Genomic DNA, 24,578 nt, shown 5'->3' with positions numbered 1-24,578 from the left:
GCTGACACTCGGGGGGCTGGGGGGGGCAATCCTGGGATGGGGTGCAGGCTGTGGAGGGGGCAGTGGGGACCCCATGCCACAGGCACCGGCCCCAGCATACATGTCCCACAGTGGGGAGGGAAGGGGAGGGGAGGCCTCAGCAGCAGCGAGGGGCCAGGATGGGGGTGGCCCAGCTGGGTCCTGTTGTGTATTACTGGAAACATCTGGCAGGGCCTGGGCTGGGCATGCAGGCTGCGGGGGCGTGCGCCGGCGGTGCGCACGCATGCACTCAGGCATGCCTGAGTGAGCACATGCATGTGCACACATGCACACGGATACCTGGGTGCGCGCATGCGCACCTACGTATTCATGGCTATGTATGCGTCTGTTCATAAATCCACACGTGCGTATAGACATGTTCGCACCAAGTATATGCATGCAAGCGCACACATATGTACACGTGTACGCTCACACATACATACATGGAGGTCTGCATGTACAGGTAGGCACATATATGCACATAGACACAGACATGCACAATTATGTGTGTGCAGTCATATACACATACATACATAGATATACATGTACACACATACACATGTGAGTATATGTATAAATGGTGACACTTATCTGCAGACATACACATGTATGAGCAAGCAGGTATATGCACATTCCCCCCAACATCAAACATGTATACATGCAGGTATGCACATATGTGCACACATGTGTACAACAATCACACTAACGTGCACATATCATGGCCAGCACCCGCGGGCCATCCCCCTCCCAGGCTCAGCCGGTGGTACCGAGCCCTGGCAGTGCGTGAGACCACGTGTACGCACATCCCCGTGTGTGTGCTTGTATGAGTGAAAATGTGGTGCATGCATGTGTGCCCTGTATGAGCCTACGTGCTCAGCGTGCGAGCGCACGCCCCGTGCACGCCTACAAGACCCACGCACCAGCGTGAGCCTGCATGTGGCCGTGTGTGCCCAGGTGCTGCACGTGCCCACAGGTACCTGTGTGCGGGCTGCGCGCAGGCCATGTGCTGTGCGCTCACATGCCGTGTGTGACGCCGGGTGCCCTGTGCATGTACGTACACATTCCCTGTATGCGCGTGTGTGCCTGTGTGTGCATGCATGTGTGCATTTCCCATGTGTGCGTGAGTGTGCATTTGTGTGCATGCATGACCGGGTGCGCACGTATGTGCACAAGTGCTCGTGTGCGCCCAGGTGTGCGTGCGTGCCCGTGGGTGCATGTATGTGCCATGCGTGCCCAGGTGTGCACCTATGTGCACAAGTGCTCGTGTGCGCCCAGGTGTGCGTGCGTGGCCGTGGGTGCCCGGCCGCTGCGGAGCCGGGGCCCGGGGCCGGAGCGGGGCGCTGGGGAGCGCAGCGGAGCGGGGGGGCGGAGCGCGGCGGCGGCGGGGACAGAGGCGGCGCCAGCCCCCACCGACCTCCAAACTTTCATTAACTCGGCAGCACCGGTGGCGGCGGCGGCACCGGCTCTGGTACCGGCACCGGGCCGCGCGCGGCGCCTCTGCAGACCCACCCGGAGCGGCGGGAGGGGGCCCGGCAGCGGCGGCGGCGGCGGCAGCGGCAGCAGCGGCGGCGGCGGCATGGCCACGGCCACGGTAAGGGGCGCGCACCTCCGCCGCCACCGGGGCACCGGCCCCGGCACAGGCAGCTGGCGGGAGCGCCGGGCCCGGGCAGCGACTGCCGGGGAGAAGCGGCAGCGGGGCCGAGCTGGGCCGGCGGGGCCGGGGCTGGGGCCGGGGCCGGGGCCGGGCCGTGCGCGGCGCTGCCCGCCGTACCGGGAGCGGTGCCGCCGCCAGGACGCGGGGATGCGGAGCGGTGCCGCATCTGTTGCTCTCCCGGCGCTACCGGGCACGGGGGAGCCGCGGGAGGTGCCGGCGGGCAGCGCCGCGCCGCCCGCCCCCGCGCCGGCAGGGGGGCACCGGGGAGGAGGGTGCCGGTGGCGGCCCCGGTGCCGGGGTGGGGGGGCCGGCGGTAATTTTCCACGGGCATGTGCCGGGGCGGGGCGGCGGGGCGGCGGAGCAGTCACCACGTGGCGGCTGATGTAACCGGGCTCCCCCCGCCGCCGGGCGCGCACCGGGCGGCAGCGGCGGCCCCGGGCCCCGGCTGTGGCCGTCGGGCTCTGCCCCGCGGGGCCGGGTCGGGCCGCCCCCCCGCCGGCACGGCGTCCGACCCGGTGCCGGTGCCTAACGGGGACTCCCCGTGCGGGAGCCGGCGGCAGCGGTTGCGCCGGTGCCGGCGGCCGCCGCGGCCCTGCCCGCCGGGAGGGAGCGCGGGGCGCCGCATCCCGCCGCGGGGCAGCGGCCGCCTTCCCCGGGGCCGCCGGCCTCCCCCGCCACGGCCCCGGCATCCCGGGAGGCGGCGCAGACGCCCGCCCGCCCGCCCCGGGGAGCAAACCGCCCCGCAGCCCCGGGGCGTCAGCCCCGCGGGACCCCCCTGCGCGTCCATCCCCGTCGCGCCTGGCTCTCCCGGGCACCCCTGGCACCCGTCTGCCCGGTGGGGCCCGTGCCGCTGCGTGCCCGGCTGGCTGGGTGCTGTCACCCCTGCCAGGCTGGGAGCCCAAGCCGGCAGCACCCGCGCTGAAACGCAGCCTTATCGGCGGCTGGCAGACCCCCGGGGGAGTGGCGGGCCGGCCCGCGGACGCTTTCCCCTGCCGGGACAGGCAGAAGGCGAGTCCCCGGGCCGCATTGCGGGGCGCAGAGCGGGCAGCCTGGGCCGGCTGGCAATGGGCGGGCGGCAGGGAGGTGTGTGGCCGCCAGCTGTGCGCCTCCCGGCGCTGGCAGGTGCCCGTGTGTCGCGCAGGGAGCGGGGCTTGTTGTCCTCCCTGCGCAGTGACGACATTTCATCTCCCCTTGGAAGTGCAAGCGCTTTTGGGGAGGGGTTTGGCAGCGGGACGCAGTATCTGCTTGCAGCAGCCCGCCTGCCCGTGCCGAAGGGGCTGTAGCCGGAGATGGGGGCTGGGGGCCCATCTCGCATCCCCCTGGCCTCCTGCCCTTTATCTTGGTGGCCCACGCTCCCTCCTGACGCCTTGGGGGCCTTGTGCCCCTCCGGCGCTTGCCCCAGCCCAGGCAGCAGCTTGGCTGCTCTGTGAGGACAGGCCCTGGGGTGTCGGGCCACCGGTGGCAGCAGTCGGGGTCCCTGGGCAGGAGGAAGGGGTCCTTCCCTGGCCGGCCAGGGTGCAGATGCTGGTGTGCGATCTGCAAACGCTGATGCTCTTGCGTGGACAACTGAACCGGTGTTTTGCAAGAGCCCCAGGCCGTCCCACGGAGGTCAGGCCTCGGCTGCCTCCACAAAGCCCCCGGCAGTGCCAGGCCTGGGGCCAGGGCAAAGGCTGGGGGGGAAGCGGCAGCGGCCCCCTCCTATGCCCCGTCCGGCAGCACCTGGTGCCAGGCAGAGCCCGGCTGCTCGGCCCCCCGTGCCGCACGTGCCCGCGATGCACCGGGGCAGAAGGCAATCGTTTCCCATCTGTGTCCTCCACGGCAGCTGAGCCCCGAGCTGGCCCCGCTCAGCGCCGAATCCCGGCACTGCCGCCTGCTGCAGCCACTTTGGCTGCGCTCGCGCCGGGGGTGAGCTCGCCGGGCCCCGTGCTCCTGCCCGCAGCCCCCGACGCCCACCCGCCGGGAGCTGGCTGCCTACAAGGTTGTCTGTCCGCTCTAGGTAAATCTTTAACTGCTTCTTGGGAAGCACCTGGGAGCTGCCGACCCTGTGGGTGCCAGGGGGGTTGCAGAAGCTGGAGGGGGTGGGAGTGAGCAGAAGGACCTGCCACCAGCCCACCTGGCTCTGGGTCCTCGTCCCCCACCAGCCCCTCTCCCGCCTGCCCTGCAGCCAGGTTCGGGGGAGACACCCGCTTGGCACGTCGCCCTGGTTCCCGGATGGAGAGGGCGGCCCGGGGAGGGGATGTTCCCACCCCACCAGTCACGTCTGCCTGGGTTTGTCTTTTCCCCTCTGTCCAGCTTGCTCTGACGGCGGAGTGAAGCGTGCCGGTGTTGGTACCGTAGCCAGCGCGACGGAGAGAGGGCAGGCGAGGGACCCCGCGGCGGGCAGCCGGCGACACGCTCCAGCCTCCAGTGATGGCTGATAAGTGCAGTGAGGGGCTGCTGGTGAGTGTTGGGGGGTCGGGGACGGGCGACGTGGGCTCGCTGCCTCGAGAAGGTGGATGCAGGGCGCGTGGCACCCAGGAGCGTCTGGAGCAGGGGCGAGGGCATGGGAACAGGACACCCGAGTCCGCTGCCGATCGCGGGGGAGCGCAGGCGAGCTGCGCCGCCTGCTCCGTTGGCTGCCTGGGGTTGCCAGCACTGGTGCATCAAGGGCCCCATAACTTTCTCTCCCCCCTGCTATGGGGCCTGGTGGCCCCCCAGGCTTCGCTGCTGGGGACCGTGCCACCCTGAGGCTTCGCCGGCATGATGCTGGCAGCACCCGACACAGCACGTGGGGCAGGCGCTGGCCGCCGCTTTGCCGAGCCCGCGCGGCTCCCCCGGGGCGTGGTATCCCGCGGTGCCTGGAGATGCTATCGCCCGTCTCAGCTGCTCTGCCCTGCCTTATCGCCCGCCCCAGCTCCTGCAGGCGGGCGGCGAAGGCGGCAAAGCCCCTGGCCGTCCCACTCCTCCGCCTGCTCCCCGCACCGAGTGCAGAGCCTCCCGGTGAAAGGCAGCGGCTGCCCCTTGGTGCCGTGCACCCTGGGACGAGTGTTCCCACGGGGCACGGTGTGGGGCTGTCACCCCTGTGCATCCGCCCCGCCAGCTCTCCCTGCCCCGGGGCCAGCCAGGGATGGATGCGCCCGGCGCTCTAGCTGTGCAGCAGGGAGGGACAGGACGCCAGCAGTGCTGGGTCTCGCCAGTGCCAGGTCTCACCAGTGCCATGCCGAACTCTCCGCCCTTGCAACTGGTGCAGGGCAGAGCACCCTGGCGAGGGCTTCGGTGCCCTGTGCCGCGGGTGCTGGGCGCAGCGGGCCGGGCAGCCGCAGGACGTGCTTGGCGCGTGTGTGCGCTGTTGGCCTCGGCAGGCTGCGATGTCCCCGTGCTTGTTGCTGCTGGGCTGCACCAGACCTGGCGAGCGAGGGGCTCAGGAGAGGGACCGCGGAGCTCAGCGCCCGCCCGGCCGCTGCCCTGCGCTGGCAGAGCAGCCCCGGGCGGCTGCACTGCGTCCGGCAGGTGAGCAGGGGCTGGGCTGCGCTTTCTTTCCCCTTCTCCCCCATAGATGGGAACTGAACTCCAGGGCCGACACGGTCGCAAGGCCCTCCCCATCCCAGGGGGCTTCCTGAAATAGCTGCACGCTCCAGCCAGAGGGCCGGGAGCCAGGACTTCCCTGGGAAGCGGCATGCAGGGGAAGGAGGGCTCCGGCAGGCACCCCCGGCGCCCACGTGCGGCTCCTTCGCCTGCACCCCCCGCGGGGCCCCGCTCGCCGCGCTGGCCCCGGGCTCCCGTCTTGCCCGGTGGGGTCCTGCCCAGTGGGGTCGGGGTGGCCAGCAGGACACTTAGGCAGATTTCTCCAGCCCCGTGGCTGGGACTGGGAGGTGCTGAGGATGTATCCGGGGCCGGACAGAGGTCTGCCACGGGGACGTGCAGTCCGTGTGCGCACCCGCGCCCCAGCCGAGGACTCCTGAGCTCGTGCGACGCGTTTGCCGCGGATCCCCGGGCACTGCCGTGTCTCCGTGCTGCCGCTGCCTCCTCGCCCTGGCGCCGCACCGCTGCGTGCGGCAGGGGCAGAGCCTGGCACCCGCAGCCGGCCCCAGGGATTCGCCGCCCTCGCTCAGTCTTTAACTCGCTCCTCGGAAGTACCCGACCAGCCCGCCTCGGAGCCGGGATGCTCGGAGCCACGGGGGACGCCACGGCGTCTGGCACGCGCCGGGCCCGGCAGCCCTGGCCCACGGCCTCTACCCATGCCGCCCTGGACTCCTCCAGCCCCCTCGCCGGTGGGGCGAGGGCAGCCCCTGAGTGCAGCGGGTGCAGAGGCAAGGGGGGCCGGCTTGGCGGCGTGGGAGAAGCCGGGAGGAGGGCAGGTCCCCGCGAGAGCATCCCTGCTCCCGGAGCATCCCTGCGCCGCACCAGCTGCGAGAGTCTCGGGATGAGCTGCTGAGGGACAGGGCCTTGGCTGCGGCGCTTTCTGGGTCATTGGGGAAGGGAGCTAATCTGCTTGGCCTGCCTCCAGGGCTGTGCAAACCGCCTGGCTCCTGCCCTGCCCTCGCCCTGCCCTCTAATCCCCGCCAGCAGGTGCAGCTCCTGTCCCATGGCCCCGGCCTGGGCTCCCGCGGTGGCGCAGCCCCCGCGCCCGGCGTCGTGGCTCAGGTGCCCGCTCCGCCTGGCGCGGGGAAGGACGGGGCTGTGGCAGACTGCTGCAGCGCCCGGGCCCCGGCTGGGGCTCTCCCTTCCCCTCGGGGTTGGGGACATGTAGCTGGGGCCCTGACGTGCCTCAGTTTCCCCAGCTGCGTGTTGGGACCTGTGCCTTCCCGCCGGTCGCGGGCTGATGCGGTCTGTGCGTCCCGCTCACACAGGCTCTGCAGTTTGCACTAGGGCACCGCTGCCTGCGGGGAGCCTGGGGTGGCATCCCAGAATCGCAGGGGGCAGCGGGGCCCAGCGCCCCCGGGACACCGCAGAGGCTGCGGCAGCGGGTGCTCCACGGGGTGCTGGAGCGCAGGGCAGCCCCAGCGGTCGGGCCGGTCCCCGGGTGGCCAGGCAGGGGGTCCCCGTGGGGCTGCAGGGAGGGGTCTGCCAGCCTCTCCCTCCCTGTCCTTGAAGGACGTTTTGTTTTGTCCTCGTCAGGGGCGCTTTGTTCGGGCTCCAGCCCTGCCAGCAGCTCCTGACTCCCAGGGTTGCTTTGCTGGCACGGCCGGGCCCGGCCATGCAGCGTCCGGCCAGGCGCCGGGGCGGTGGGCGCCCGGCTCAGGTGGGCTCCTGCCGTCGCCCCGTCCTGCCGCGGGCTGGGGTGGTGCCGGTTGGAGCCGGGGCACCGCGCTCCCGGGAGTTAAGGACTGGGGGGCCCTGCCGGTCCCAGACATCTCCAGCGGTGCTGGCGGCCGGGCGGGAGGGGGCCAGCAGCGTGCGCGGAGCTACGGAAGCGGCTTTTGGCTGCGGCAGCCCTTCCCGGAATAACAAGGGGCAGCGCTGGGGGGGGCCGGCGGGGGATTTTCTGCCTGAACGCCCTGGGAGAATCGTGTCCGCGCCGTGAGAACGGAGCCGGAGAAAGGCGGCCCTGGCGGGCGCGGGAACCGGTGGCAGCCCCGAGGCGCCGTCCCTGCCCCGCGCATCCCCGTGGCGGGAACGGGGTGGCAGCGGGGCACTGGGTGCAAACAACCTGCACGCGTCCCCTGTGCTCGCGGAGCCCCCGCCTCGCTGGCACGGCCCCGGCGCTGGCAGCCAGGGGGGGCGCGGGGCCGGGGAGCCAGGAGAGGTCCCGCCGGGGGGCCCTTCGCTTCCAGCGGTGTGTCCCTGGGGCTTGGCATTGCCCTGTGCCAGCCTGCCGGGGAGCAGCGGCGCGCTCCAGCGGGCTGGCCCGGGGCCCGGCATCCCTGGGCCGGGGCCGCGGCTGCACCCTCGCCAGCTCCGCGCCGCGCCGGCACCCGCCTGTGGCAACCCCTGCAAGGGACTGGCCGCTGCCTGCGGCGCTGGGGACAGCACGGCTGGGGTAGGATGTCTGGGGCTGGCACGCTGGTGGCGGTGCAGCTGAGCGGGGGGCATGTGGGCACCTTGGGGGGTGTCGGGACACCAGGCTGTGCCTGGCAGGGCTGGGGGGCTGGTGCAGCACGTGGTCCCACTGGCACGGGGTGGCTCCGGGCCGGTGCGTGCCTCACGGGTGCAAGGTTGGGTGTGGGTGCTGCCGTGCCGTGGGAGCATCCCAAGTTGGGGGGTGCCCGGTGCAGCCGGGAGGGGATGGCGAAAGGCACAGGGACCCCCGGAGCAGAGGGTGGGGGGGGGCTGGTGCATGCAGGGGGAGGCCGGGAGGGCTGAGCTCGCCCCGCACACGTGTGCCGTTCACGTGGCCGCTGCTACCCGGACCCCAGATGGTCTCCCGAAAGCGCCGACCCTGTCCCCCCCCGCCACCCTCGCCGCGCCATCACGCCTCGCTGGCGCCTTGGCCGCGCTCCCCAGCCGGGGCGCAGGGCTGGGAACAGCTGGAGCGCCCCGAGCCTCGCCGGGGGGCGGCCGCCTGCCCCGGCCGGCGCCTGCCCTCCCACGGGACACGGCGTCTGTGCCGGCACCCGCTCCGGGGGTCCCAGCCTGGGCCGGGGTCCCAGCCCGCGCCAGCTCGCTGGGGAAGGGGGACCGGCGGAGAGGCCTCGGGGGCCGGGGCGGCGCGGGGGGGCGGTGCTGGCACAGCCCTCCTGCCAGCCAGATGGTCCCCCCGATGGGCAGTGACCTTGCATGGGTTGCCATGGAGACCCCCGTGATGTCGCAGACGGCAGGTGTGACGTCAGGGCGGGCTGGCGCGGGGTGCCCTTGGCCGGCATGGGCTCCAGCAGCCACCTCGGAGAGCCCCGCACCCGAACCCCGGGGTGCGGGGGCCCCGCGAGCCGGCAGGGCGAGGGGAGGATGCTGCGGGTCTGGGGAGGGGGCTGCACCACCCAGCCGGCTTGTCCCAGCCTTGCTGGGTCCCCGCAGCCCTCAGGGCAACCTTGCGGGGACGACGGTGATGGCCATGGGGGCAGGAACGCGTGCGTGGGGCAGCCCTTTGCCGCGCTCTGCGAGCGGGTCCCAGCACCGGGGCGAGCGGGGCTGTGGCTGGGGAGCAGGATGAGTCCCGCAGCCTGCTTGCGCAGGGGTGAAGCTTGGGGGGCACCACGCTGCGGGGGGGTGGTCCCAGCGTGGCTCCCAGCCAGGTCCGGCTCCGGCGGGAGCGGGGACAGAGGCGCCGGGGCTGCCAGGCCCGCGGGGAGGGTGGCGCTGCCCGCCGGAGCGTGAGCGGCTGCAAACAGCTGGACCCGGCTAATGAGGCCTCATTAAGTGCGACGCAAGCTGTGCCAGTCCTCAGCCCGCTGCACAGCCGCCTGCCCCCGGGCCGTGCCCGCCGAGGGGGGCGGCTCGGGCACGGCTGACCGGGCGAAGCTCCCGGGCCCCGCGGAGGGGCAGGACGCGGAGCTGCTCCTTGCCGGCCCGTTCGTGAATCCCGGCTGTGCCGGGGCGGGATGGAGGTCGGCCCGCTCGGAGTTAGCAGCGGGGTCCGGGGCGGGTGGGGTGTGCTGCAGGGGCTGCGTTTGCACCCTCGGGTGGGGACGGCAGCGACAGAGGGGCAGAGCGTTGCCCCACGCGGGCCTCTGGCCCCGTCTGCCTGGCTGCAGTGAGCTCTTGCATCCAGGCAATGCAAGAGGGAAACTGAGGCAGGGTGCGGCGGGTGCCTCTCCCGGGCGGCCGGGGGCCCCTGGCCACTCTCTGAGCCGGCCAGAAGAGCAGGGGCCGGGCTGGATGGTGGCCGTGCGAGCGCGTCCCCAAGCCACAGTGGCTCTTCAAGCCCTGTTTTTGGCAGCTGCAGGGGGATGGGCATGCGGGGCAGAGGCATGACCGCTGGCCCTGCGCCTGGCGCTTGGGGGAGCACGGCTGGGTAGCGCCGGGGCGGCGGGGGGGGGGGTGGTCCCTGGGTCTTGGACCCCGCTCAGCCTTGCGTCACCCTGGAAGTGCCCTGCTGGCCGTGCCCTGCCCAGGACACGTGGCTGGTGCTGGCGTCGCCCGCGGCAGGAGCCCCCGCGGGGCAGGGGAGAGCTCCCTGGGGAAGGGCAGTGCGGGGGGGGGCCCTTGCCCCCCCGTTCACACCCCAGCCCTGGGCGCCCCTCTGCAGGCTGCGCGCCCCCTCGGAGTGGCCGGCACCCTCCCCGAAAGCCCCCAGCTGCTGTTGCAGCCCCCTACCCCTTCTGTGCCCCTTGAGTGGGGGGCACCCTCTGCACTGGCTGGCTTTGCCCAGCACCCGGCAGGAGCGGGGGCCCCTCTCTGACTTTAGGGGGGGGGACAGGAGCGCAGCAGGGCCCCGAACCTGCAGGGCAATGCTGTGAGGGGCGGCTGCCCGAGCGCACCGTGCGGGGGTGCCCCATGCATCCAAATCGCCCCATCCCCCAGAGGCTCCCTCTCCAAGTCGCTCCATCCCCAGGGGACCCCTCCAAGCACCCCATCCTTTAATCCCCCAGGGTCCCTTCTCCAAGCACCCCGTCCCCTCCGTCCCCCAGGGTCCCCTCTCCAAGCGCCCCCCCCCCCGGCGGAGGCCCCTCCGCAGCCAGGGCTGCCCTGCCCCAGGCCTCCCGCCCCCCTTGCCTGCCCTGGCAGGGCCCCGGGGGAAGCCCTGGGAAAGTGGTTATTTAAGCAACATTTAATTAGCATCTATTTATACCTTCTGGCAGCTCCCGCCTCGCCCAGCCCCGCAGCCTGGCAGCGACTGCATCGCCGTTGCCATGGTGAAGGGCTGTGACGTCAGCTGATGACATCAGGGGTGGCTGGTACCCCACACTGGCATTGCCCCCCGCCCCCCGGAGCCTGGCACCCTGGACTGGGGGGACTGGAAGTGTGGGGCTGGTGCCCCCCAGGGTGCTGCAGCTTTGCCCGGCGCGCTTGCACCCCGACACCTCTTGCTTTGCCTGAGCTGTGGCCGGGTCCCTGGGTGGGGGACGGTGGGTGCAGGGGCACCTTCCCCCCCACACACCATATGCACCCCCATCCCTGCACCGGGCAGCTCCTGGGCCTGCAAGGGAGCACAAGCATGGACAGTTTTGGGGGGGGGGGGAGTGAGCCAGGCGCCTCCACGCAGGCTGTGTCCACACAGGGGTGCAGCCGGGGGCTGCTCCCCATTTGCAGCCTATACGTGAACAAGGGCCGGGGCCGCTGCGGGGATGGCTCTCGTCACCCGCTCGTCACCCGCTCCGCCACGGTGCCCCTCTTGCCCAGTGGAGGGAGCAAGGTGGCCCTTGGCTTTGGGACTGGCATGAGGTCACTGGGGGCGAAGCGGGGGCTGTGCAGCGCGCCTCCCCCCCCACCAAGCCGTGCTGCTCATTAGGCTGAGCAGGAGCCTCGTTAGTGCCCACGTCCCGGTGGCTTAATCACAGGCTTCATGATCGGATTAGCCTGCCCAAGCGAGCAGCGCGCCCCCAGCGCGGGGACAGCGCCAGCATCACCCCCCCCACTCAGGTTCCCACGCGGGTCCCGGCCCCCTGCAGCACCCATAATAAACCCTTCCACCCTGAGACCCCCCCTCAGGTCCCAAAGGAGGGGGGGCTGCACCCCCTTTAACCCCGCACCCCCCCCGGACTCCAGGCGGGCTGCCCAGCTCTGCGCGGGCTGGCCGCTCGGCACGGGCCCGGAGCCGCCGGCGCCGCCGAGCCCGCTCCCCCCGCGGCCCCCGGCGCGTGCGGGCCCCGCTCGCAGCAGATGGCTTTGTTTGGCAGCGCCGGGCCGACGTAGCCGGGCACCGCGTCCCGCCTGTGCCGGCCCTAATCGAATGACACGGTTAGGTGCACCGCGCCTGCTGCCGGCCCCGGCGGCGTGAGCCGATGCGAAGCGACGGCTCCCGTCGGCGGCCCGCACGTGCGCGGGCGGGCGGGCGGCACCGGGGAGCCGCGCCGCTCCGCTTTGCTCGGCGGCACCCTGAGGCCCCCCCCCCCCAGCTGCTCCCGGACCCTCGGCACCGCGGCGGGGGGGCAGGGGGCTGCGCAGCGCCCTCACCCCGAGCGCTAGCGGATCCCCAGCTTGCCTGGAGCGGGGCACCGTCCCCACGGGACGTCGGCGGCAGCCCGGGGCGGCGGTGCGCCGGGTGCCGTCTCCGCCGGGGGTGCCGGCCCTCCCGCCCCTGCCGGTGCCCGCTGTGAGCTCGCATTGTGTCGCCGGCGCCGCACAAAGCGCCCGTTCTTGCCCCGAAGCGGAGCCCGGCCGTGGCAAGAGGTGGCTGGGCACGGGGACCCCGTCCCCTGGCGGGGACCCGGCGGCACGGCCGAGAGTGCGGTGCCCTCGGCACGTGGCCGGCCCGGGCTTTGCCCCCTCGCCGGCTTTGCTGGCTGCGAGCCGGGAGCGGGAGCCCCAGCTGGGGCAGGGCGCTGCCTTGCGGGTCCCGTCCCACTGCCGGCAGCCAGGCTGGGTGCCACCTGCTGCGGGTGCCCCCCCATCCCGTCCCGACTGCGCCGCACGTCCTGCCTCGCCGCCCTGCCCGGAGCGTGCCGCACCGCCGAGGACTCGCGCCGGCGTCTGGGCTCTCTCCCCCCCGTTCCCCGGAGCCCGGCTGGGAACCCGGGGGTCTGGGCACCCCCCCCCACCTGCTCTAATCACTGCACCCCACTGGCTGCTCTGGGCGGGAGCCGGGGGTCTGGCGGCCCCCTTCCCGCGGCCGGCGGCCACCCAGCCGGCGCCTCTTGTGCCGGGCGCGAGGGGTGGGGGAGCGGGAACAGAGGCCCCTTTGTACTCGGACGCCCGGGCCTGCTTGGTATGAGTTGCAGGCGCTTCCTTGGCCGCAGCCGGGCTCCGGGGCAGAGCTATTCATCGGGCCGGCGCGGGGGGGCCGCCCATGCCGCCCTCCCCCTCCCTGGCACCGGGGCGGGGGGGGGGGAGCAGCGTGGCATGGGGCAGGAGGATGCGGAGGGCCGCGGGGCCCCGCAGCGCGGCTCTCGGCCCTCCGATGGGGCCGCCGGCTGAGGCGCCCCGCGCCGTCTCCCCGCAGAACGGCGCCGTGCCCGGCGAGCGGAGCAAGCGGGCCGAGAACGTCAAGCGCGGCAACTGGGGCAACCAGATCGAGTTCGTGCTGACCAGCGTGGGCTACGCCGTGGGGCTGGGCAACGTCTGGCGCTTCCCGTACCTCTGCTACCGCAATGGCGGAGGTGGGTGCCGTGGGCACGGGGCGGTGGGGTGCCGAGCCGTGCCGGGGAGGGGGTGCAGGGTGCTGGGGGCACGGCCGGGCCGGGGGCTGCTGCCTGCTCTCACCGTGTGGTTCTTGCTTGCCAGGTGCCTTCATGTTCCCCTACTTCATCATGCTGGTGTTTTGCGGTATCCCCCTCTTCTTCATGGAGCTCTCCTTCGGGCAGTTCGCCAGCCAGGGCTGCCTCGGCGTCTGGAGGGTCAGCCCCATGTTCAAAGGTAAGGGGCTGCCCGCCCCCGCTGGCGCGCACCCCCAGCACGTGTCACAGCCCCCACGCGCCTGGTGTGCAGCCCTGGCACATGCAGGCCCCCCCTGCACCTCTCGCAGCCTGGCACGCACCGCCCCCGCACATGCGTGCACACATGCACATGCACATGCACATGCTGCTGCACATGTTGCATGAGTCCCCTGCACACACACACACATGCACGCACGGCTTCCCACACACACCCTGCATCTGTAACAAATGCATCCCAGCACACGCTGCACCTGCCCCCTGCACACCCCTGCACACACCGCAGAACACGTTGCATGAGTCCCTTGCACACGCACACACACACACACCCCTTGCACGCACAGCTTCCCACACACCCCCTGCATCTATAACACACGCATCCCTGCACACGCTGCGCCTGCCCCCTACACACCCGTGCACACGCCACAGAACACGTTGCACGAGTCCCCTGCACACGCGCACACTCCCTTGCATGCACGGCTTCCCACACACCCCCTGCATCTATAACACACACATCCCTGCACACGCGGCACCTGCTCCCTGCATACACACGCACACTCTGCTGCACACATTGCATGAGTCCGCTGCACATGCACACACACACACACACACACACATGCACACACTGCTGCACACGTTGCATGAGTCCCCTGCACACACGCGCAGACACTCACACACACACCCCTTGCACACATGGCTTCCCACGCACCCCCTGCATCTATAGCACATGCTGCACCTGCCCCCTGCACAGACACGCACACGCTGCTGCACACATTGCATGAGTCCCCTGCACACAGACACAGACACAGACACAGACAGACACACACACACACACACAGATACATGCCCCTGCATGCACAGCTTCCCACGCACCCCCTGCATTTATAACACACGCATCCCTGCACCTGCCCCCGCTGATCACCCCTGCAGACATCACCCGAACAGGTGGCAGGTGCTGACGTCCCCCCACCCTGGGGACACTGTCACGCAGCCCCTCTCTGGCCCCCGTGCCCCCTCCCCGGTGGGTGCCCGGCCCACAAGCACCATGCGCTGGCAGCACTCAGAGCCCACCCGCCCTCGCACGCTTGTGTGGCCTCTGTCACCCGGCTGCTGCGGCCCCCGCCTCACCGCAGTGCTGCAAGGGGAGCCCCCCAGCCCGGCAGCTCCTGGGGAGCACAGACCCAAGGGGCGCCCGCAGCCTCGCAGCCCCCCGTGGCCTGGCCGTGCTGCCCCCGCTCCTCCGGGTCCCTTGCCGATGCCAGCTTTGGCGCGGAGCTCCGAGAGGGTCCCCCCCGCTCCGCTTGACAGCGGGGCCAGCGCGCCCCGAGCGCCGCACATCCCGCCTGCTGGCGGCGGGGTGCCCGGCGGCGGGCTGAGCACCTCGCCCCGCTGTCCCCCCGCGCGCTCCCCCCACCGTGCCCGCGCCGCGCCGCGCCGCTCACCCTCCCCGGTGCTGTTCCCAGGCGTGGGCTACGGGATGATGGTGGTGTCCACCTACATCGGGATCTACTACAACGTGGTGATCTGTATTGCCTTCTACTACTTCTTTGTGTCCATGACGCGCGTGCTGCCCTGGACGTACTGCAGCAACACCTGGAACACGCCGGACTGCGCGGGGGTCCTGGACGGCAACGGCAGCCGCAGCGCCGCCCTCAACCTCACCCGCCTCCTCAATGCCACGCAGAAGCGCACCAGCCCCAGCGAGGAGTACTGGAGGTATCGGGTTGGGGACGGGGACAGGGCGGGCTGGCCCCGGCCGCGGCGCCGCCGGCGAGGCCCCCGCTGACGCCGCGCCATCCCCCGCCATCCCACCCCCAACCCCGTGCAGGAGGTACGTGCTCAACCTGTCGGACGACATCGGGAACCTGGGCGAGGTGCGGCTGCCCCTCCTGGGCTGCCTCGGCGTCTCCTGGGTCGTCGTCTTCCTCTGCCTCATCAAGGGTGTCAAGTCGTCGGGAAAAGTACGTGGGGGCATGGCCACGCCCCATCTGCTATAGCCCCTCCCCCATCCAGACAGGCTCCTCCCCAATTGGACATGCTCCACCCATACCAGGCATGACCGTGCCCCCTTTGGGGCGTGCTCCGCCCCCCTCTGGATATAGCCCCTTCCCTTTCCAGACATGGTCCCGCCCCTTTGGGCATGCCCCTCCCACCCTGAGTATGCCCCCGCCCCCTCTGTATAGCTCCTCCCTAACCAGCCATGGTCTCTCCTGTGATTGGGTATGTTGCTGCCCTCTTTGAGCATGACCACGCCCCTTTGGGGGCATGGCCCCACCCCCTCTGGGCTCAGTCCCTCCCCCTCCAGACATGGCCCCTCCCCTTTACGGCCCTGGCTGCTCTCCACCTGGGAATGGCTCCTCCTTTCTGGGCCCAGCTCCAGCCCTGTGGTCACGGCCTTGCCCCTTGATTAGCTCCACCCCTTCTCTACTATGACCCCGCCCCTCGGGGCGGGGCCTGAGGCACCGGCGTGCTGCGCAGGTGGTGTATTTCACAGCCACCTTCCCCTACGTGGTGCTCACCATCCTCTTCGTGCGCGGCATCACGCTGGAGGGCGCCATCACAGGCATCACCTACTACCTGACGCCCCAGTGGGACCGCATCCTCAATGCCAAGGTGCGCGGGTCCGGCCAGGCCGTGGGGGCCGGGCTGGGCTGGGTGTGGGGCGGTGAGGCAAAGGCCAGGCCGGGGCGGGCTGCGCAGCACTGACCTGTGCCGTTGCGGCAGGTGTGGGGCGATGCAGCCTCGCAGATCTTCTACTCCTTGGGCTGTGCCTGGGGTGGGCTCATCACCATGGCGTCCTACAACAAGTTCCACAACAACTGCTACCGGTGAGTGCCCTGCCACCGCCCCGGCCCCGTGTCCACCCCTGTGCCCCACGCCCGCCCCAGTAGCCTGACCCCTCTCCTCGCAGGGACAGCATCATCATCAGCATCACCAACTGCGCCACCAGCGTCTACGCCGGCTTCGTCATCTTCTCCATCCTTGGCTTCATGGCCAACCACCTGGGCGTGGACGTCTCCAATGTGGCTGACCACGGCCCCGGCCTGGCCTTTGTGGCGTACCCTGAGGCCCTCACCTTGCTGCCCATCTCGCCCCTCTGGTCCATTCTCTTCTTCTTCATGCTCATCCTCCTGGGCCTGGGTACTCAGGTAGGGCCACGGCAGTGGGAGTGTGGTGGGGCCAGTAGTATGGTGAGACTGGGCTGATGTGCTGCTCCCTCCACCCTGCCGCGCAGTTCTGCCTGCTGGAGACACTGGTCACGGCCATCGTGGATGAGGTGGGCAACGAGTGGATCATCCGCAGGAAGACCTTTGTGACGCTCGGCGTGGCCGTGGCAGGCTTCCTGCTGGGCGTCCCACTCACCACACAGGTAGGGAGCTGGCGGGGGCACAGCCACTGCTGGCAGCAGACTGCGGGGGGCATGCTGTTGCCGTGACAACTCCAGCAGTCATGTGTTGCAATGCCAGCACTGTCAGTCTGGTCCATCTTGTTGTCATGACAACCTCCAGTGGTGCTGGTGGTACCTGGAGCCTGAAGTTGCTGTGCCAACCATGGTAGTGGTATCCAGGCTAGGTGTTGCCATGCTGATCCTGGCAATGTGGTGTTGCCATACCAATGCTTGTTGTGGTGCCCATACTGTTGCCACGTCAGTCTTGGCAGTGGGGTGTTGCCATGCTAACCAACACTGTCAGCTGTGGCTGCATTGTTGCCATGACAGTCCCAGGTGGTGGTGGTGGTGTTGCTGCTGCTGCCCAGGGCCTGGCACTGCCATGCCAACCCTGCCATTAGGTGTCGGCATGCTGACCATGATGGTGGTATCCAGGCTAAGTGTTGCCGTGCCGACCCTGGCACTGGCTGTTGTCATGCCATCCCTGGCAGTGGTGCTTGTGCTGTTGCCATGCCGACAGCACCGTGCCAGGCTGGGGCAGCCATGCCGACAGCTCCCTCCCACAGGCGGGGATCTACTGGCTCCTGCTGATGGACAATTACGCTGCCAGCTTCTCCCTGGTCATCATCTCCTGCATCATGTGTGTGGCCATCATGTACATCTACGGTAGGTGCCCCATGCACAACCAGTCAGGTGGCAGGGCTACCCTAGCCAACCAATCAGGAACAGGGGCATGCCAACTTCTGGCCGGTCAGCAGCTTGCTGCGTTCTGACTGGCTGAGGCACATAAGGCTGTTAGCCAATCGGATTAGCAGGGGCGCAGCACCTGGGATTGGGGTATCCTCGGTGTTGGGTCTCCCTGCCTGGGGGGTGTCCAGGGGGTCAGGTCAGTGGGTGCTGGAATCCACCCCCCCAGGCCCAGCCGGACCATGGCAGAGGCTAACAGCTACTCCATCCCCACAGGGCACCGCAACTACTTCAAGGACATTGAGATGATGTTGGGCTTCCCACCCCCGATCTTCTTCCAGATCTGCTGGCGTTTCATCTCACCTGCCATCATCTTTGTGAGCATTGCATCCGCGGGGCCCAGGCCCATGGGACAAGGGGAAGGGAGCCCACCTGCTGCCTCCCCCGACTTCTGCCACCCTGGGGTGGGGGCACCGGGCCGGGCAGGTAGTAGGGATGGGGCAGAGCGGGGTGTTGGCGGGGGGCGGGCTGCTCCCCGCTGGCTGATCCCACCTGTCCCTCCCCAGTTCATCCTGGTCTTCACAGTGATCCAGTACCGGCCCATCTCCTACAACGACTACGTCTACCCTACCTGGGCCATCAGCATCGGTTTCCTCATGGCGCTCTCCTCCGTGATCTGCATCCCCATCTATGCCATCTACAAAGTGTGCCGCTCCGAGGGAGACACACTGATGGAGGTTGGTGGCCCAGGGGCCAGCCCCCTGTATCCTACCCGGGCATCCCCACAAGCCTGTCACCACCCTCTGCACCCCACTGGGGCTATCAGCATCCCACAATGGGTGCTACATGGAGACAGCATCCATGGGGCAGCCCATTGCTGGAACACCTGGGGGCTGCTGGCATGGGTGGAGGGCTGGGGCAGGGGAGCACAATGGGTGCTAACCCTCTTCCCTAATCTCCCTCTCTCTAGCGTTTGAAAAATGCCACCAAGGCAAGCAAGGACTGGGGCCCGGCGCTGGCAGAGCACCGCAGCGGGCGCTACGCCCCGGCATTCAGCCCCTCCACCGAGTGCCACCTGGAGGTGCAGCCTCTGCACCCAGAGAAGGCCCGGAGCGAGGCTGCAGCTGCGCCCCCCGTGCAGGGCAGCAACGGCTCAGCCCACAGCCAGGACTCCAGACTGTGACCCCCTGCTGTCCCCGCACCCCCTCTAACCCCTCCTGCGCGGTGACACTTTAGCACCTTCCGCTGGCGGAGCCTGGCTCCGGGCTGCACTGGACCGCGGGGGGCTCTCAGCACCTGTCCCCGAGACCCCCTACCTCCTCTCCGGTTAACCCCCCCCGTGGCGTTTGTTAACCCTCGTGTTTACGGTAACCTTTGGATGCAACGCTGGGACAAAAGAGGAGGGGGGGCCCCAGCCCCAGGAGGGCCAGGAGCTAGAGGCACTTTGCAGGGGCCCTGCCCCATGGATCGAGTGGCCCGGGGCTGGGGGGAGCGGGAGCACCATCCAGCTCCTGGCCCCCCCTGCCACAGCGATGCGGAGGGCTGGACAGCCCCGTCCCCACCGTGGCCCACTGCACCGTGAGCTGTGGGCCCAGCACCCTCCTGGTGTGCAGACAGAGAGGGCGTCAGGTTGGATGCAGGACTGGGGCAGGCAGGTGCCTGGCTGCCCGGGGTGCTGCCTGCCCGGGGATGGCGCACAGCTGTTTTCAGGGTTCGGTTCTGCCTGCAGCTGACCCATACGCCAGGCTATGTGTGTGCAGGGCAGTTGTGGGGGGGACTGGCACTACAGAGACCCCCCCCGCCCCCCTCCCCCACACACACCCAGGTGGGTACCAGCTGTGGCTCAGAGCCTGCAGGGTCCCACGGGAGGGGCCGTGCACAGCTGGGACAGTGCCAGGAGCAGGGCTGGCACAGGGAGACGGGATGAGCACTGCGGCAGGGCTGCGAACAGCCGCTGCCTGCACCAGCCACGGGACCTCACAGCACAAGAGACAAGCACTTAGGCACACGTGCGCGCGCACGCGCGTGTTTGTCTATGTGCGCGTGTCCCTTGCAGACATGCTACGCACATGGAACGGACACATACACTGCGCACGTGTGCATGCACACACACGGTACCCCGTGGCCGTGCAGGAGGCGAGCTGTGTGTGTGTGTGCACATGCGTGTGCATGCACCCACAGTATGCTCCGCTATCCCCATACATATAGCACTGTACCCCCCCATCAGCCCCCCACCCCACAGCACCCTGGGGGGGGGGGGGACGCTGTGGGTGCCCACGTGAGTGGCCAGGCAGTACCAGCAAAGCTGGGCGCAGCTGTAAGCAGCATGGGCACAGCTCTATGCTGCTCCCTGCCCTGTGGCGGGGCAGGAGGACTCGGCAGCACTTTGGGCCTGGCTGGGGGCAACGGGATAAGGACAGGGCCCAGCTGTCCTCAACAGCCTTGGCATGGGCAGGGGGACCTTCCATGGTGCTAAGGGGGAGCAGGATGACCTGCCCCCGCCCCCTGAGCTGCTGCTAGTGAGAGATACCAGAGGAGACACAGAGGGGCTGAGCCAGCCCACTCACTCCGAGCCATCTGGGGACGCTTGGTCTCCAACCAGTATTAGTGGAGCAGGATGCACTGGGCAAGGCCGGGCAGTCTTAAATCTGTCTTCCAGCTACAGCCCTCTTGGCTCTAGCTCTTGATTTGGGGTGGATGGGGTGGGACCCTTCCCACCCCAGCTTGTCCCCTCCCAGCCAGAACCACACTCCCCATGCCAGGGTCCGGAGCCACATGGTTTATATACGGACACAGCATGGCTTGGAGGGGACACGGAAAGCGCCAGGCTCCAGGGGCGGCGGGCGGCAGGGTGCTGAGCCCCGGCAGGACGTTCCAGCTCCCGTGGCCCCGTCCCAAGCCCCCCGTGCGACGCCGCGGAGAGGCGCAGTTTCCCGCATGGTGCCCGTGCCCTGCCCCATGTGTCACGACGCTACTGTTCACCTCTAATTGTTAGCAATAACGCGCGCGTCCCTGGGTAGCGCTGCCTGTGCCAGTGTCTCTCCCGGAGTAGAGTTCTAAAGTATCCTAGACTTTAATGAGATTTATATTCCTGAGTCCGTGGCCTGTTGTGACCTTCTTTGGGGAGCTAGTGGGGGTTCAGAGGGGGCAGTGGGGGACCTATTTCCCCTGGGTGCACCCTTTCCTTTTGGATGCTCAGTGCTGGCACTAAGCAGCCAGGATGGGCACCAGGGAATGCTCCAGGCCCTGGCTCCTGCCCTTTGGGCTAGCAGCCCTTCCCTGTTCGGACCTATAAAATCCAGCCCAGGGCTAAGCCAGCACAATGGGGGACAGGGGCTTGTCTTGCTGGGGAAGAATGTTGTCCCTGCAGGGGTCCAGCAAGCATCCCATGGAGCAGAGAGGGCAGCTGGCTTTTCCCCATGCACACGCTGGGCATCTTGCCCTAGCTGGACCCTTTGCAGGGCAGGAGCCTCCGGTGTCGCCCCAGGGCTGAGCGAGCAGGGGGCAGCACTGAGGGTGGGGAGGGCAGGAAGGGGGAGCCGTGCCCCACAGCCCCTGGCTGAAGGAGCGAGCGCGGACAGGCAGGGGGGGGCCAGGCAGGGCTCTGGGAGGACGGTGCAGCTGGGTCCTGGCGGGTGGCATGGTTGGCTGGCTGATCCCATGCGCAGGGACCCGAACCTGCTGCAGGGCTCCGTAGGGCTGGCGTGCCGGGGCCCAATGGGGACACAGCACCAGGCTCTGCTGCAGCTCCCAGGGGGCTGCCTGGGCACAGGGGGGATCTGCAGAGAGAGCAGAGTTAAGCAGAGGTTGCCCAGGGCAGCCCCAAGCACCTGGCAGCATTTGGTGCCAGGGCAGAGAGCACTGCCAGCATCCCAAGTCCTGATCTCAGCAGGGCCCTGTGAGGAAAGGCCCCCCAGTGCTTACCTGGGTGGCTGGTCAGGGCTCTTCACCTCTGGGGAGAGGCTGGGACGTGCAGGCCAGGGTCCCAGCTGCAAGTCCTGCTCCATGGCTCTCCTCTGGTCTTGCAGCTCTGTAGGGAGAGACGTGGAGAGGAAGGAGCATCAGGCCATGTGCAGGAGAGTGTATCCATCCCACGCTTGATGCAGGGCACAGCGCAGGATCTCCCCCTCTCCTGACACCACCAGATGTCCAGAGCTGAATGTGAGCCCCGACTTGCACAGGTGCCTTGCCTATGTGCCCTGCTCTCCTCCCCACACAGTCTCCTTACCTGCCAGGGTGGGCTCCGGTGCCTGTGGCCCCATGGCAGCACAGTGTCCCTCCTCCAGGCAGCGCTGGAGACAGAGGGAGAGTCAGACCCTCCTGCCCCTCTCCCAAGGGTCTCCCAAGCAATGGGGCAGGAGGAGAACTGAACAACAGTCCCACATCAGTGACACACAAGGCCTAGGGCTCCTAACGGAGAGCGCTGCCACCTTGCAAATTGGGGCTGGGCAAGGGAACCAGGCATCCAGCTCTCAGATCCCCTCATCACCCCATGTGCCTCCTCCCCCAGCAGTGGGGAGAACCCAGGTGTCTGGGCCCCCAGCATGTGTGCCCTCCCCAGCCTCTCCCCACTTGCTGGCCCAGTACCGCCAGGCTGTGCACTGGGAGAAGAGCCTGTGGGGTCCTCATCACCCGCTGCACAGCACAGAAGTGGGGCAGACCCTCCAGCCAAATGACAGTTAGGCCAAGCCCTAGGGGCACACATAGGGCACAGGACTCACCTGGAGGTGGGCAATGTGTTTCTCCAGGTCACAGCACTCCTCTTCCAGCATGGACCTGGGGCAGAGATGGACAGTATTTGGGTCCAGCAGAGGGAAGGGGTCTGCCTCAAAGCAGGCACCTGCACCCCGTCCTAGGACCCAGCGTTGGCTCAGCAGGAAGACCAGGGCAAGGTGCTGCTCGGGGTGTGTATGGGGTCTTGAGCTTTCTCGGGGTGGAGGGAATGCCCCAGGGGGGAAACAAGGCTCAGAGCAACTGTCCTTCGTGGCTTGGAGGAGAACGCCAGCATCCTGGCCCAGACACCACCCCAAACACCGTGCCTGTCCCCCACTGACAACACAACCTCCAGCGTCTCTGACACAGCCTTGCCCAGACACCAACCCCAGGGACAGGATCTGTGCTGCAGCCAGCCCAGCAGCTCGGCAGGGAAATGGAAGCACAGCCCCAGTGAGGCGTCAGGGACCCTGCCAGGCACTCACTTACCGGAGCTGGGGCAGCACCTGGGGCAGGTGGGTGATGTTCAGCTGGTCTCTGAAGGAGTCCAGGCGTTGGGCCAGCCCCAAGGCCAAGCTGGGGGCAAAGCACAGGCAGGGTTTGCCCAAGGCCTGGGCTGGGGGAGCAAGGCCAAACAGTGCTCCCTGTGAGGACACTGCAGGGTCTGACCCACCCCAGGCAGTGCAGGGGGCCAGGGAGCCACCCTGCGAGGCCTCTGCTCCCAGCAGCCAGCCTGGGGATACAGCAGAGGGCCTGTGGCTGTAGGGTGGATATGGCCCATGGGTGTTGTGCAGGATGGGGACTCACCTGGGAGCAGTGTTGTCCTGCAGGAGCATGTCTTGCCTCCTTCCTGCAGTCCCCTCCATGGCAAAGCTGACCACGTGGGGGCTGTACCTTGCCACAGCTGTGCCTCCATCCCTGCAGAAGACCCCCGGGTGAGGTCTCTGCCCTGAGTTGGGGCACTGACCCCTCCCATCACCCATCGGGGGATGCTCATGGCCCTCATGCTTGGGGGTCTGAAGGGCTTCCACCACCCTCAGGTGATGCTGAGCAGCCAGTGGGAACAAGAGTCCCGGGTCCTCCCACTAAGCTCCCCGCAGGTGTCCCGGGACTCCCTGGCACTGTCCCTAATTACAGTGCCCTATGGGGAGGTGCCAGGGCTACCCTAAATCCCAGCTCCACCACGCAGTGCTGGGGCAGCCCCAAATCCCAGCTCAGCTGTTGGGTGCAGGGCAGCCCCCAGCCCAGCCATGCCCACGTACCTGCCCTGCTGGGCCGCCTGTTGCTGCAGGCTGAGCAGCAGCAGCCGGATCTCCCCTCTCACCAGCTCCTTGAGCTGGGGAGGCGCAGCCAGGAGGGCCTGCAAGCCGGCCCCGCGCACAGGCTCTTCAGAGCTGTCGGCACCACGCTCCTGCCACAGCTCCTGCAGGACTGCCACCTGCACGGCACAGGGAGTCAGGTGGTGGGGGGCAGCCCCCCACGGCACTGGGGGCCAGCGATCCGCGGTGGGGCGGTGGGGGGGGGGGGGGGGGGGCCAGGGCTGGGGCGGCGGGAAGGAGCTCACCTCAGCGTGCAGCTCCAGGCTGCGCTCCACGGCCTCCTCGCCCAGCATGCGCCGCACGGCCGGGCGCTCCCCGGGGGGCACCCGCTCCTCCAGCAGCCCCCACAGCGAGGGCCGCCCGGGGGCCCCCTGGCATGGCAGCATGGGGCAGCCCCACGGCTGTTAGGCAGCAAAGGGTCAGGGCAGCGAGGGGCTGGGCTGGGCTGGGCTGGGCTGGGCTGGGCCCCCCCCCCCCCATTCCTGCTGCACCCCCTGGGCAGCTGCGGCTCCCCCCCCCCACAGGCCATGGCTGGAGCCTGTGCTGCCCCCCCAGCCCCACACATGATGGCCAGCCTCCCATACTCCTGCCCCACTGTCCACACGCTGCCCCATGGGCCCCCCCGTATTCCTGTCTCCATGTGCGGCCCCCACCCCACACGCTGCCCCATGGGGCCCCCCGTATTCCTGTCTCCATGTGCGGCCCCCACCCCACACGCTGCCCCATGGGCCCCCCGTATTCCTGTCTCCATGTGCGGCCCCCACCCCACACGCTGCCCCATGGGCCCCCCCGTATTCCTGTCTCCATGTGCGGCCCCCACCCCACACGCTGCCCCATGGGGCTCCCCGTATTCCTGTCTCCATGTGCGGCCCCCACCCCACACGCTGCCCCATGGGGCCCCCCGTATTCCTGTCTCCATGTGCGGCCCCCACCCCACACGCTGCCCCATGGGCCCCCCGTATTCCTGTCTCCATGTGCGGCCCCCACCCCACACGCTGCCCCATGGGGCCCCCCGTATTCCTGTCTCCATGTGCGGCCCCCACCCCACACGCTGCCCCATGGGCCCCCCCGTATTCCTGTCTCCATGTGCGGCCCCCACCCCACACGCTGCCCCATGGGCCCCCCCGTATTCCTGTCTCCATGTGCGGCCCCCACCCCACACGCTGCCCCATGGGCCCCCCCGTATTCCTGTCTCCATGTGCGGCCCCCACCCCACACGCTGCCCCATGGGGCCCCCCGTATTCCTGTCTCCATGTGCGGCCCCCACCCCACACGCTGCCCCATGGGGCCCCCCCGCCCCCCTACCCCGGCCGCTGCCCCGCACCCCACCGACCCGCGCAGGCCGGGCCGCAGCAGGCCCGCGCGGCCGCCGTCAACTCGGCCGTCTCCATGGCGACGGCCGCCCCGCCCCT

General features: G+C 69.4%; 2 protein-coding genes across 4 annotated transcripts; one reads left to right on the top strand and one right to left on the bottom strand.

Annotated features, from left to right (window-relative positions):
• The first annotated feature begins 1,467 nt into the window (after positions 1 to 1,467).
• SLC6A9 (solute carrier family 6 member 9) lies at positions 1,468 to 20,229 on the top strand. Of its 2 annotated transcripts, XM_068952887.1 has the most exons (14): positions 1,468 to 1,609; positions 3,965 to 4,111; positions 12,630 to 12,786; positions 12,911 to 13,042; positions 14,523 to 14,775; positions 14,888 to 15,020; positions 15,538 to 15,672; positions 15,784 to 15,887; positions 15,971 to 16,208; positions 16,295 to 16,429; positions 17,014 to 17,113; positions 17,411 to 17,511; positions 17,701 to 17,871; positions 18,105 to 20,229. In XM_068952887.1, the coding sequence occupies exons 2-14, from the start codon at positions 4,082 to 4,084 to the stop codon at positions 18,315 to 18,317; spliced, it is 1,902 nt and encodes a 633-aa protein (XP_068808988.1). In that variant the 5' UTR covers positions 1,468 to 1,609; positions 3,965 to 4,081; the 3' UTR covers positions 18,318 to 20,229. The 2 variants fall into 2 exon arrangements, with proteins under 2 accessions (XP_068808988.1, XP_068808987.1); XM_068952886.1 differs by lacking the exons at positions 1,468 to 1,609; positions 3,965 to 4,111 and having other exon boundaries at positions 12,531 to 12,786.
• On the bottom strand, positions 20,185 to 24,557 carry CCDC24 (coiled-coil domain containing 24). 2 transcript variants are annotated; one of them, XM_068952889.1, is made up of 9 exons: positions 24,500 to 24,557; positions 23,412 to 23,567; positions 23,110 to 23,285; positions 22,655 to 22,765; positions 22,337 to 22,423; positions 21,856 to 21,910; positions 21,363 to 21,426; positions 21,059 to 21,164; positions 20,185 to 20,913 (listed from the first exon to the last, which is right to left on the bottom strand). In XM_068952889.1, the coding sequence occupies exons 2-9, from the start codon at positions 23,550 to 23,552 to the stop codon at positions 20,577 to 20,579; spliced, it is 1,077 nt and encodes a 358-aa protein (XP_068808990.1). In that variant the 5' UTR covers positions 23,553 to 23,567; positions 24,500 to 24,557; the 3' UTR covers positions 20,185 to 20,576. The 2 variants fall into 2 exon arrangements, with proteins under 2 accessions (XP_068808990.1, XP_068808991.1); XM_068952890.1 differs by lacking the exon at positions 21,363 to 21,426 and having other exon boundaries at positions 24,500 to 24,548.
• Positions 24,558 to 24,578: the final 21 nt, after the last annotated feature.

The sequence above is a fragment of the Struthio camelus genome, chromosome 8 (genome assembly GCF_040807025.1).
Source record: "Struthio camelus isolate bStrCam1 chromosome 8, bStrCam1.hap1, whole genome shotgun sequence".
In the NCBI taxonomy this organism is placed as follows: domain Eukaryota; kingdom Metazoa; phylum Chordata; class Aves; order Struthioniformes; family Struthionidae; genus Struthio; species Struthio camelus.
Note: the sequence above shows the minus strand (reverse complement) of the source record. Positions and strands in the feature narration are given on the sequence as shown.